Source organism: Cynocephalus volans, chromosome 10, assembly GCF_027409185.1.
Source record: "Cynocephalus volans isolate mCynVol1 chromosome 10, mCynVol1.pri, whole genome shotgun sequence".
NCBI classification, from domain to species: domain Eukaryota; kingdom Metazoa; phylum Chordata; class Mammalia; order Dermoptera; family Cynocephalidae; genus Cynocephalus; species Cynocephalus volans.
Genome location: NC_084469.1, coordinates 124,428,744 through 124,443,450, shown reverse-complemented (window position 1 = coordinate 124,443,450; position 14,707 = coordinate 124,428,744). Strand labels below are relative to the sequence as shown.

Below are 14,707 nucleotides of genomic sequence, written 5' to 3'. Positions count from 1 at the left end.
AAGAGTTTCACATTATCAAATGCCTATCACTCATGCTACTGAGCAATAAACTTTATAGTCTGAATCCACTTATTCTCCTAAAAGTATAAGTGATAATTTGTTTAGTGTGTGCGTAAGGTCTGGATCTTGAATGAGGATTAACCATTTGTAATTCAAAAGACACCAATAATTTTTGGTCAAATTTTGTGTGGTATATGAATTTATAGCAAAATATTATATAGTATATTATTATATTTTAACATAGCATACTAATTTATACTAAAATAGATCAATAAGGTGGTTGAAAAGTGAAGCTATTAATTTTCTGAAAAGATTGCTCAGGTCTTGAAGTTGCTTATTGTGTTAGTCCTCCGAGAAACAGCTGCCAGGGCAGGATCAAACATGTGACAATGTTATTAAGGGAATACCTGTGTAAGAGAAAACAGGGAAGGAGCTGGGTAAGGCTGGCAGAGCCATCAGATGGCCGTGCAACTCTGTCTACGAGTGAAGAAAAGAGGAAAGAAAGTCAGAGATAAATATCCTAGACCACTGTGCAGTCTAAGAAAGATTTAGAAAAATCATTGGGGAGCTGTTGGAAGAGTCCCGTATTTTCTGGGAATGAGCCAGCCTTAGGATGCCTACTGTGATCAGCCACTGACTGGGAACAGCCCATGGGAAACACGGCCTTGGTGAAAGCACGAGGATGGATTTCAGAGCCAGGCAGTTGAGACCCTCAGTCAGTTAATCTCCCTCTAGTTGGAAGTCTTTAAAGCACATTCTCATGGCCCCAGGCTTATCAAATATGTTTCACATTTTTAAAGCCCATTTGCCTTAGTGAGTCATCTATTAATTTAGCACATTCCTTGTGATCACCAACCAGGTATACAAAGAATTCCACTCAGCAAGGTAGATATTACATCTGCCCTTACAGAACTTGTTATATGGGGCACTCAGATAATCATTATAACAAAACATTCCATGCATCTAATTGAGTATAATGTACTCCAATACTGATTTAGATAAAACAGTTCCAAATTACCCTCTAAATTAAGATATATTAAAATGCATTTATCATTTTATAATTTCTGGATGTTTTTTATAAGGGAGTAGAATATAAACACTGACTTTTTTTTTTGTTTTTTGAGTTGTCATTTGCCTACATGTTCAACAAAAGACCTGAGGATATGACCATCCTCTGCTTTTTTGGATAGAAACTCAGAAATAAAGGATATGCTTTCTCTCTCGACTTTCTCTAGTACTCATTTCTTTAACTTAGGAAGAATTGTGAGGATGATTTTGGACTACCAACACTGTTAACATATATTACTAGCAGATATTGGACAAGGTGGGTGAATTTTCAGAAACAGTATCAAACTGTACTCTGATGACATGGTAAGCATTTCTAACTCCCTATTACACTTAAAATATGGAAGGACTCAATAACTTTAGATAATAATATATTGATAGTTCAGAGCTATGGGGTGAAGATCAAAGTTTTAGTCAAGCATCTAGGTTCAGATCTCCCCATAATCAGTAGACTACATTACATTTGTTTTTTACTTTAGTAATTCACTGTAAAATTAAGCTCCGAGTTCTATGCCTGGATTCTTTTATACATTAGAATAGTTTTCTGGTGAGAGGTATGGCTCTCACCATATACCAAAATCAACTCAAAATGGACTAAAGAATTAAATATGTATCCTGAAACAATAAAACTCTTTAAAGAAAACATAGGGGAAACACTCCAGGAAGTAGGAGTGGGGTACAGACTTCATGAATAGGACCCCCAAAGCATAGGCAACTAAAGGTAAAATAAACAAATGGGATTATTTCAAACTAAAAAGCTTCTGTACAGCAAAAGAAACAATCAACAGAGTGAAAAGATAACCAGCAGAGTGGGAGAAAATATTTGCAAAACATGCATCAGACAAAGGATTAATATCTAGAATATACAAGGAACTCAAACAACTTTACAGCAAAAAACCCAAATAACCCAATTAAAAAATGGCAAAGGAGCTGAATAGACATTTCTCAAAGGAAGATATATGAATGGCCAACAGACACATGAAAAAATGCTCATCATCACTTAGCATCTGGGAAATGCAAATCAAGACCACTTTGAGATACCATCTCACTCCAGTTAGGATGGCTGATATCCAAAAGACTGAGAATGATAAGTGCTGGAGAGGTTGTGGAGAAAAAGGAACTCTCATACACTGTTGGTGGGGCTGCAAAATGGTGCCGCCTTTATGGAAAATCGTATGGAGATTCCTCAAACAATTACAGATCTACCACATGACCCAGCTATCCCACTGCTGGGAACATACCCAGAGGAATGGAAATCATCATGCTGAAGGGATACCTGTACTCCAGTGTTTCTTGCAGCACTCTTTACAATAGCCAAGAGTTGGAACCAGCCCAAATGTCCATCATCAGATGAGTGGATAAGGAAACTGCAGTGTATCTATACAATGGAATACTACTCTGCTGTAAAGAAGAATGAAACAGTACCATTTGGAACAACATGGATGGACTTAGAGAAATTAGATTATATGAAACAAGTCAGGTACAGAAAGAGAAATACCACATGTTCTCACTTATTTGTGGCAGCTAAAAATAAATAAATAAACACACAAACAAACATAGGGTGGTGGGGAAGAAGACACAACAATCACAACAATTCCTTGAACTTTTTAAGACAAGTGAACAGATATGATGTAGTGGGGAGTGGAGGAAGGAGAAGAGGAACTGGTAAAGGGTCATGAAAATTGACTACCATGTATATTGAGAAGTTAAAATTTAAAAAAAGAATAGTTTTCTGATTTATTTAAGTAAAAATTGGACAATTGTTTTCACTTATTCTCAGCAGCAGCTTTTGTGTTAGATATGATGACCCACAATGGTCATTTCTCTCTTCTGAGGCTGCAGAGCCAAGAAATACTCTCAATCACCGCAGTGGAGATTTAGGCCAGATGTAAATAAAGTGTGAAGTCGGCAAGGAAGGGAAGTCTATTCAGTCTCCTCTGAAGAGCTTCAAGAGCAATCTTCAATGAGTCAGAAATTCTTTATGTAAAACCTGCTTCAATGCCCAGAGATAAGGAAAACAGGTGGCCTAGGTAACCTAAGGGCACTGTCATTTTGTAAACATATTATGAAATGACTTTCAAGATAATGGATCAATTATTTTCAAAGGAAGTTTTAAAAGAGAAGTACAAGTGAGAGTAAGAAAAGTGAGAAATTGATCTTAAAAATATTTTTTTATTCAGTAGGTCCATTGATTTATGAATTTTCAAATAATTTAAACATTATAGAATCTCTCCAGTGCATAGCATGGCTTCATCCTTGTGAAGGTTTTAGTTGGTTTCAGAGCACCGGCTATATTGTTTTGAACTGGCCATACCCAGAAAGTTAAAACCACCTTTTCTCTTAATCACAATAAACAAGAACATAGAAGTGGCATGTCCTAAACCCAAATAACATTCATGATGCTGAAAGAAACATATTACTTGATTTTAACTATAGAGCAAATGATAAGGTAGATATAGGGATTTTTGTCAGAGGCACACATAATCATGAGCATGTGGTCCCTGCAGGGTGGGCAAGTGTATTCCTCCGACAATGATGACATGCTTATTGCTTTCATTTAGCTATCAAGCATAATAAAGCACAGAACTCACTTACACTTCAATAATACCGAACACTGATAAAAGCAAAATTCACCAATCCAAGATCATATATTTTCAGGACCAAATCTAGAACTCTGTGTGAAATGATAAAACAAGAATAATTTCTAAAATAAAAAGGAGAAAGGGATTGTTTATTTCTTTGATTACGAATTTGTTTTAAAATGTGCCTACAACGAGAATAAGTGAAAAATAAAGCCATGACCAGACACTCATGCTAATGTGTGAGTGCATTTATTAAAGAACAGGTATTGATAGAAGAGAAAGACAGGAAGGGATTGGCTGTGGTGTGGATACAGAACCTTTGGGATGGGGAAAGGGCACAGCCACAGCAGGGAGAGGCTGGATGGGTCAGTCTGGTGATAATCCATAGGACCAGTCCGAGTCAGAGCAGTGACATTTGTGTTCTGCTAGTGTTGTCTGTTAGGCGTAATGCAGCTTTAGAGATGGTTTCCATGTCGTCCTAGTATGATTTGATCTTATTACCTGAAAATTATCCCCCTTGCTTAATATCTGCTAGTAATGCTTGTGAATGGTGATTGGGGTAAAGGATTGTTACTGCAGTTTATCCTCATTTGCAGAGCGGATTATCACCGGAGGGTGAAGGGAAAGCAGTTCCTGTCTTTCTGGTCTTCCTGTGAAAGGGCAGATAGTCTGATGTCATTTCTTTATTAAGTATGTTGTTCACAGTGTGCTTAAGTTTCAATGTCAAAGTGAATGATTTGTCAATTAGCTTCTTTATAATAAATACTTGCTGGAAAATTATAGTAAAAAGAGTTTTCTGTAAGATGTAATTAATCAAAGGAAATATGAAGGTATAAAGTTGTTTTGCTAATTCATTACGCTTTTATTGCATCACAATTCCAACACATAAAAAAAAAATATAATTACATAATCTTAAAGTGACATAAAACCTCTCATGGGAAAATGTGCCCGTATTTTGAATAATGATATAATTTAACCCATTGTACAAATGACTGAAAAAGCACTGTTCAAAGATTGAGTGAAGTTTATAATTACTCTTTGTTACTTTTCATGTCAAATACACAAGATATGACACATGGCACAAGAATGCTGATGACACCAATTTGTTGATACTGTATGGTGATAGTGGGAATAACCAAATAAACTCAGTTGATATTCCTCCATAATTAATAGGCTGTTACATTAGCTTTTCATATCCAAACTTATCAAAAAATTAAGCTCTGAGTTCTATTCAAGGATTGTTTTTTATGTTCGAAGAGTTTTCTAAAAGCCCGAAGATTGTTTTCACTTGTTCTGAGCAGTAGCTTTGGTATATTTAGAGGCGATGACCCTTAGAGATCATCTATCTCCTCTGAGTCTGCAGAGCCAGGAAATACACACAGATTTCTGCAGTGGCGATTTAGGCCAGATGTAAATAAAGTATGTGGTCTGAGGAAAGAGGATGTCTACTCAATCTCCTCAGAAGAGCTTCAGAAACAATCTTTAATCTCAGGGATATTTTAAGTAAGACCTGCTTAAAGCCACGGAGGTACATAAGAAAGTTTAATTAGATTACTTAAGGGCACTGTGATGTTGCAAATATCCTGTCAAATGAGACTGAGACATGCTATGCTGAAAACAAGAGCAGTAGAGATCACCATGAGATAGCTACGTATAAATACTTTGGTATTAATCAGGTTTTCAAATGTCTATTTCAGAGCAGTAGGTTTGGTTGGCAAATGAATACCTTTTATGAACAGCTGCTCCTTTATCCTCATAGTATTTGTTGTCTGCTTGTCCATTTTCCTTGCCCACTAACTCTTTTTTTGTCACATCCTGCATGTAATTGCATAAAATGGTAAAAGTCCACTGCTTGGTTCTCACCTTGGCCCCTCCCTAGATTCATTGCACTATTTTCTGGCAAGTCTTCTTTATCTTTATCTTTATGGGTTAAAGATAATGAAATCCTTTTATAAGATGACCCTTTTCACGGGGATGGCATTACAAACTACTTACGTTTGTTTTCTGAATTTTTATTTTATTTTTATTTCTTATTGTGAGAGCCACAGGATATTTCATAAAGCACTCCTTGTAATCGTTCTTACATTTACTGTCCTATTTTTCCAGACACAGTCCTCCCTTTCTTTCTAATAGGCTCTCCACTAAATTTTAATTTCTTAGTGCTCTATTTTTTTTTTTCTGTAGATCTTTGTTTTTAAAGGTTTTTTCTTTATTAAAGCAGAAGTCATTCCCTTTGTTGGAAAAAACAGTTGAGGCTAATTTTTTAATAGGCAAGACCACCCCAAAATCTGAGTCAGTTAAGGATTTTTACGACCCAAAACGGGATTGTCTCATTAGGATTTTTGTGAAACGGGAGACATTTGTCTTCAATTCCCCCCTCCACCCTCCCTTTTCTAGCCCTTTATATTGTGTTGATATTTCAGGAGTCAGATAACAGGAAATATATATATATATATATATTATATATTTGCTCATTGGCTATATATATATTTGCTCATTGGCTTTCGGAGCCCAATTGTCAAAGCTGATATCTGATGCTGTGTGTTTCTAAGACTGCTTAGTTCATGAGCAACTTCATATAGCTCTTAATTTTGTTTAGACTCAATTCTGGGAAGGTGGCTGCTAAGTCCCTTTAGTTACATTCCACTCTCAATTCTAATCCCAACCCGTTGATGCTTCTGAAACGAGGAGTTGTTGGTCCAGACCAGCAGGCAGGGGGACCCTGGAGGGTGGCAGGGGGACCCTGGAGGGGGCCAGAGAGGATGCTGTTGTGGGGTTCCCTACTTTCTCGGTTGGAAGAGAGTCTGGGAGCCAGCCTTGAGACTCTCAGTGGGAGAATTCGACTGTGCAGATGCTGGGGAATGTTTGCCTGACAGAGATCCATGGACCCCCACTGGGAAAGTCAGCATTGAAACACATCAATGTGCCCATTTTCCCTGTTTCACGAGGAGCTGAGGATGACCTGAAATTTGGGCCAAGTTCTCTCTATCTCAAGGTTGGATGAGGAGGGGGTTTGCTCTCAGTGCTGAGCCTGGTCCACAGGGACACAGACCATTACACTGTCTACATTCTCTGGGTGTCAACCACCTACCACAGCCAGTGACTGAGCACCAGCAAGCAGATTAAACACACACACACACACGCACGCACGCACGCACGCGCACACACACACACACACACACACACACACACACACACACACAATTTATACTTACGAGGATTCAACATCAATAAAAGGGGAGAAAAAACCAAAACAACCAGAACAATTCCCTATCAAAATAAAGCTCTTCAAGGAGACAGATAACAATGTGAATGAAACTTAGTAAGAGTATTTTAAGGAAATTCTAGTAAAGCCACAAAAAGATCTTGAAGAACTAAAAAATGTGACTTTTTACTAATTAAAACTTCAACAGGAAAGAATGATTTTGTTGATATTTAAATTTGTATCAAGATCTGGAAGATCAAAGGATTGAAGCATTTGACCCACACAAAAATAAGTCCTAAGTAATAGAAATGGGGAGGAAAAATAAAATAGATTTAGAACATATGTAGAGGAGACCTATTGTGAATATTGGCATTCCAGAAGGATAAAAAGGACAAAAGTGAAACAATTGTTGCATGCACAATATATCAAATTTTCCAAGCTTAAATAAAAAACTTTGTGTCTGCATATTGAAAGGGCTCATCATGTTTTATGCACAATATTGAGAAAAGACACACAGCTAGGGACAATGATAAAAATTCCAAAATCACAGGAAATCTTACAAAAGTTCAGAAAGAGGTATTTGAGCCAGAAGATGCCAGAGTAATATCTGTAAAGTGCTAAGAGAATAGGGCTGTGAAAACAGCCATCTTTAAAATAAACATAAAAAATAACCTAATTCATCAAGGTAATTTTCTGTTCCGAATACATTCATTACATCATCTAGTTTATTTTCTTCAAAGCATTATCACTTTTCAAAATTCTCATTTAGTTTCTATTTCTGTGTTTATTCTCTCTCTCCCCTTCTCCACTACAATGTAAGATACTTGACCTGCAGGGAATTTACTTCCTTTATCCTTAGCTCTTAAACAATAAACATTCATTGACTATCCACTTTAAGTTTTAGAGGTTAAACTTTTTTGTACAGTATTTTCTAAGCAGGTAAAATGTTTTTAATTTGTACGGGTAAGGTTTTAAAAATAGGCCTTATATCAGGTTATTACCAGAAGAAGTGAATAGTTTATTTACATTTTTTTTGCTCAAAAGGTAAGATTTTTTAAAGGCCTGTAGAAATTTTATTTAACATTTTAACCATGTAGAAGATATGTGAAAAGCACTGTCCTGATTATGCTCCTATTAAAGTATATTTTCTTTTTATTTCCCATTAAAGTAAAAACAACCCCCCCAAGCCCCCACAAAACTCCAGAGCAAGAATGCTGAACCTGAGGTCCCATCTGTATGACTAGAATAAGATAGTCATGTGGCTACTATAAAGTCTCAACAATAACATGCAAATCCTTCAGAACAGTACCCAGCATATAATATTCAATCAATAAATACGTAATATCTATTATCAGTTTTTAAAAAGACAAACGCAAATTTTGTCTGTGCCCACATATATGGAGTGCAAGAGAGAATAGTCATGCTATTTTACGATCATATTGCATTTTGTAGTTTGATTACTTTTGAGCCTTAAAATTCTACAATAAATTCCCTTTGTTTAGATGTTGTGGTCAGCAAGCAACTGGTATATATGATATATTCTTAACTGTAAAATTATGAATTAATATTCTGGTATTCAAACCAATCTCTGTTCTACACCAGTCCCATACTAACTAGACTGTCATTAATATGGGAGGAGGGATTATCTCTCTTTGGAGGGCACAAACAAATTTCTCTCTGAGTGACAGGTGGTCATTGAAACAGGAAGAAAAGGCAATGTGGTATGGCCTCTACTGCATAATAGTATTGTTCTCCTGGCACATTTGGGTAGGATTCTAGAGTATCTGAAAGCTTTCAGCCAGACCAAATTGTCAGGATGGGCAACTGATAAAGGAACTTTAGAGATTCAATTTTCCCTCCAGCTTCTGTTATTTTCATGGCTTAAATCTCAAAAGCTGAGCTGTGCTTGTTTCCAAATCCAGGACACACTTCACTATAACCTCTTGATATTGACTACAAGCCCTATCGTAAGTGCATCTTAATGATCTATTTTTAAATTTAAAATATCATGATCCTTCATCAGTTCATAACCTGGCCTGTTCTTATGATGCCTTTAATCATTTCCAGTGAGTTTGCCAGATCATTTTTAATTAGCCATAGTTGAAAGTTTGCCATTGTTAATGTGAGAAATCTCACTAATAGTTGTGGACAGACTTTACGGATATGTCTTTTTTAGTAAAGACAAAGCAAAAAAACGTTTAGTAGCTTTCTACTTATTGCTACTTCATTAAGAGACTCAGGATACTTGATTTCTGTGTAATAATGCCTGTTTGCATTTCTCACTGTTTTTAATATTGTGATGTTCTTTGGATTTACAGAACACAGTGATGTAGATCAGGAGACGGCACTGGCTGGCGCACAGGGCTTCGTGGGCTGCCTCTCTGCTGTACAGTTCAGCCATGTGGCCCCTCTGAAGGCTGCTCTGTACCCCAGCCACCCAGCCCCCATCACTGTCACAGGGCACGTGACTGAGTCTAGCTGTGTGACGCAGGCTGGCACTGATGCCACATCAAGGGAAAGGACACACTCATTTGCAGGTGACTTACGACTCTTCCTCTGCCCAGTCACAAACACAGCTTGTCCTTTGGGTATTGAAAACTTCTGATGTTGCTGTTACGCTACATTCTTGAGATGATTTCTAAAAACTGGTTCTGTTTGTTTCAAGTTCAGTTTTCTTTTCCATTTCTTTTCTAAATTCTTAGTTTCTTATTTATGTGGGCCATTGTAGTTGATATTCTTTAAATGGAAAATTACGGAGATCCCACATTCACCTCCATCATTCCATTCTGGTTTATGAATTTTTCAAAATTTCTTCTTCTTTACTTGTCTCCCTTCCCCCTTTTGTGCTTTAACTGCAGATCATTCTGGAACAATAGATGACAGAGAACCTCTAACTAATGCAATCAAAAGTGACTCTGCAATAATTGGAGGTAACAGGAAGCATGAATGAGCTCTTTGGTTCTTATTATCATTACTAATAATGGTGAATACTTAGCATTATAGAAACAATCTCTGAAGAATCTATGCATATTCCAAGTGCCAGGCACTGAATCATGAGGACAATAGGGTGGTTTACTCTTTGCACTGGATTGTCTTCTAAAATCCTGAGTTTCCTGCTTCCTTGGAAATTTTTAATATAAATAATTGACAATTTCACTAAAGCACCACACTCAGAATAATTGCTGAACTGTGTAATAATGAATATAACTTAGCTTGAAAATGACCACCTGCAATCCCTAGGGGAGTCTGAATATTTGAGGGCAACTGGCATTTTTCTTGGTTTCTTGGACATATCACTGCTTCTGCAAAGATTTGCATAAAAATTAGGAAAAACCTGAAATTAACATTAGAAACATATATTTTGTGTTGTCTTAATGCTTAATAAACTACATACTTTTATAGTTTAGATGCTCCTATCAGTGAATATTATACTTTCAGTTGGATTTTCATCAAATATTAGGTGAATGGACTAAAAGTGGTTAGTAGTCATTTAAATTGCAGATTTAACCCCCAAACTTTTCAAGTATATCTCCCCAGCAATATGACAGCATATTCTCTGAGACATAATTTATTCAAAACCAATTCCAAAAATAGTTTTTTCTTCCTGATTAATGCTCTTAAGAATGTTGTTAATCAGATTATTGAAATGTTAAGTGGTTCACCTTTTCTTTCTTCACACTCTGAATATAATATGAACATACAAAAGTAAACAGTTATTCTATTACATTGCCAGATAATGTGATTATTCATATACTTGGGCAACTTATGTGGGCTTTATGCATAATCCATTTGGTTCTATTTTTTATACCCTTACTCATCTAAACTTAAACTTCCTTCAAGTAGTTAGGATTTTATTTAGACAGCAAATAGTTCTGGTCAAATCTTTGTGAAGATACCAACATCCCCATTGCTATTTCAGTTTCTTTCTTTTTCTCGAATTAATAACATGTAAATTAAAGATACATAAAATAGGATCCCCATTTAATTACCTAACAAGCAAAATAAAATAAAACCGAAAAACAAAAAACTCTGAAGAATAATTAATAAATGTATGTCTAAAGAAATTCATTATATGGTAAAAACTCATTTAAAGCTATAGTATTTTCAATGTGCCCAGCATTTTAAACTAGGATTCTTAGTCAAACAAGCTGTCTTTATCTCATAATAATGCTCTTTCCATACATTCAACTAGTATGGATATAGAGAAATATAGATACAGAGATCAATATAAGTGTACAGTGTTATATAGTCAAGCCAGCATTAGAACAGCATATTTAATGTTTAGACTACTGTTGCTTTGGGCAAAGATCATTGGCAAGCTTTACAGAGTTATTAAGAAGAGGTGTGTTGATAAGCCGTTTTAGTGTTCTTCTAGAATGGAAACAAGTTATAGTTCACCTGTGAAATTCTCACTTAGCTCAAATGCACAGGGTAGAGAAGGACAATATGGAAGTTTTGCAGCTCAGGGGCTTGCCAGGGTCCATGAAACCAGTTGTGCCTGGTTTTGATCATTGCAGGGACTGAGCTTCAGAAGCAGATCATCTGGTAATGGCCATCTAACCTCAGAAGGCCTTGTCTAGGCCGCATGCAATTTATCTGCTAAATCAAAGTGTACGGACCTCCAGTGTGTTACTCCATCTGGCAGCATGTGGTAGAGTTCTTTGCTCATTGTCTAGCTACTCACAAATTGTACCTGCTATGTAACTACAATTAATCCATTTAGGGATTTTTCAAATTGGCTAATCCCCCTGTTTTCTACATTTTATATTATCTTTTTCTTCACTTACAAACAATGTAAATAGTATAAGATGAAAGAATGGATTTGATAAGATATTTAAAAGTGGTGACCCAGATTTTGTAGAAAGTTTCTGGCCAGGCTACCCAAATATGGATAGACAGATTTAGACAGAGAGAAAACTACATAATTTCCTCATGAAAACACATTCAAACAATGCTTTAGATGCAGCATCTTAGACTACAGTGGCTGGCCATATTTTATTCCTAATGTCTTATTTATTTTTTGTTTCTGTTTTTGGCGTAACAGGTGAGATCAAGTTTTTTCTTGGGAACAACAAATCCTGACATAACATCTTCCCCAGATTAAAAGAAATGAATCACATACCTGGAGTAAATGAGTTCCAGAGACTATCCCTGATTTTTACTGTCTGAGTGTCCTATCTGGGCCAATGTAATGGTGATATTCATTATATAATCACAGTGGCCCACTCTCTATATCATAGTTTGTCAGTTTTTCACATTGAAATTGTTGAGAATCTCTCTCTATAAGCAAGAGGCCTATAACAAAACAATAGAAATATTTATAGCAACTCAACTGATTGTTTTTCTAAGATGAGAGGCAAAGTACATAAATGACAAATGAATATCCTGATTAAAATTATTTTTACTAACAAAAGTAGCCATATTCATTAGTAAATTCTTCAGGTTTTATGTACAGAATTGAGTTACCACATTTATATTGATCAGCAAGGAATTGCTAGTTTTCTCGGGTAGGGACAACCTAGTGAAAAATTAGCTTGGCGTTGGCAATATTATGGTTGGCCACGGTGAATCTGCCTAGCAAATCATATGCTCAGGAATCTCCTGTAAGTGATAAGAACCTTCAAATTTTTGACTTGGTTGGACTCCATTACAGTTGAATACACCTACTTTAAACTAGAATGAAGTCTTGGTTTTACAATATAAAATTTGATCCACATTGCTGTTTTCATAGTACCTATTTCTGTCTAAAAAAACTACATTAGTTAATACCTCCACTGATGTCACCAGAAAAGTTTTTAGGAACCGTATATTAGGAAAATCACCTCGTGGTGACAGACAATAGTTTTCTAAATTCTAATTTTTTGTTTTAAAGCTTGAATTTTATCATTGGCAACACATGCTCTTTGTTGTTTTTCTTGAAGCAACAGATTTACCTCACTCATTTTAGGGAAAATATCCACCAAATACCCAAATCTGACCAACCATAGTTTGTCTGCTAGTCATTCTTTCAAATAAAAATGGCGTTACGTGAAGCAAAAGCAACTAGCTCAGTTCACAACTCAAATGTTCAGACAAGGGCTTTTCCTGGAGACAACCATCCTATTTCAGAGTATGCCAGCAGTACTTTACGTGTATTTCCCATTTTGACACACACACAAAGACTTGTAGTCAAGAGTCAAGATTTAATAGCATGCATAATTTTTACTGCTTCTTCAAGGACATTCTTAAATGAATCTGGCTTTTTTCTTTTTTCTGCGATTGGCTGACAGTGCAATGTCTTCTATTTCATGAATTCAATGACTGCTATTTACAGTTTGGTATCCTTGCCTTATTTTGTGTTAAGTACCAGGAATTTTACCTAACCTTGTCTTATACCACCAATGGAAATGTCAACGGCATGAAAAAGGCGTCTTAGAATTATTATGAAAATAGTTTTGATTCTGTGGACCCCCTGAAAGTGTCTTGGGGATAGCCAGGAGTTCTTACACTTTGATTACTTCTGACCTGGCTGAGAATTGTAGTACTCGAAATTTTTATTTACAAACAGAAGCTTCAAGAAATTAATAATCCTTATATAGAAATAATTTAAATATCTATATCTATGATTTATTAGTCAGGATTGCTCATATACATAACCTGTTCCTACTATTCAACAGTATAATGAATTACTGAAAATCAACTTTATTAAAATTTTTACATACAAGTATTTAATCATAAAAACACATTTAATTCTTTTACGATGTTACTACTCTATAATTTCAAAATAATTAATTTTTATTTATGTCTTAAAATGAAGTGGTCACATGGTCTTAAAGACATGTAGGTAATACCTTGTGTTAAATATAAATGCTCTAAGTAAATCCAATATAATATGCATTCAGAATAAACAGAGGTGAACCCACCAGGTTGATAGAACTCAGAAGTAAACTCAATATATTATGATACTGCTTGAGCCAGAAATACCTGGAGTTTTAAATTTCCAATGTATATGTGTTAGATGCTTGATTTAAGCAGAAAATAATTTTATTATGACTTATTAAGCAATGAAGTCAACACAATTTCTCTTTGGACAAAGATTCTGACTTTGTATTTCTTTTCTCTCACTAGGTTTGATAGCCGTTGTGATCTTTATCTTGCTTTGCATCACTGCGATAGCTGTCCGCATTTATCAGCAGAAAAGGTTATACAAAAGAAATGAGGCAAAAAGGTCAGAGAATGCAGACAGTGCTGCGGCTGTTTTGAAAAGTGATCTTAATATACAAAATGCAGTCAGTGAAAACCAGAAAGAGTACTACTTCTGATTGACAGCTATGATTTAACTTATAATTATGACAGTTTGTTTTAATAGCCAGGGGCTCTCAATGGACGAAAAAAAAAAAAAGTTTTTACACTGCGAATACAGGCAATGGACTTGCAGCACTGCCATCTTGCCATATCCAGGCTTGGAATGGTTCCAGGAGGCCTCATCCAGTGACATATTTCTCATAGTAGTCATTCTGTGTAACAAGGGATTAGATATTGCTGTTAATTTCCAATTGTCCTGAGATGATCTGAAACAAGTTTAACTGGCTTAAATGACTACAGTTTTTAAATGTGAAAACTGTAGTCCTGGTCTCTTAACCATGTGATGCGTAACTTTTGTTAGAGGTAAAAATCAAAATTGGACTATAATGACCTTGCTTTATTTGAGAACATATGCTGTGTTTGCTTTAGTCTTCCCATGGTGATATTCATAGACCTGGAAATGCTTCTAAGATCCTGTTTGGCTGGTGTTTGCATCTTCAGTGGCCAGAAGTATTTAAAGCTCCTTTGCCTTCTCTGTATAACATTGAATATAATACATCAATAGTCTCGA

General features: G+C 35.8%; 1 protein-coding gene across 6 annotated transcripts in view; it reads left to right on the top strand.

Annotated features, from left to right (window-relative positions):
• The window catches only part of CNTNAP4 (contactin associated protein family member 4), a 257,433-nt gene extending 243,280 nt beyond the window's left edge, over positions 1-14,153 (top strand). For 5 of the 6 annotated variants that reach the window (XM_063110395.1, XM_063110396.1, XM_063110398.1 and 2 more), the window contains 3 exons: positions 9,171-9,389; positions 9,711-9,782; positions 13,960-14,153. In XM_063110395.1, the coding sequence (XP_062966465.1) occupies positions 9,171-9,389; positions 9,711-9,782; positions 13,960-14,153 (485 nt within the window). The remainder of the gene's footprint in view (positions 1-9,170; positions 9,390-9,710; positions 9,783-13,959) is intronic. The other variant, XM_063110397.1, reaches the window with a different exon arrangement.
• Positions 14,154-14,707: the final 554 nt, after the last annotated feature.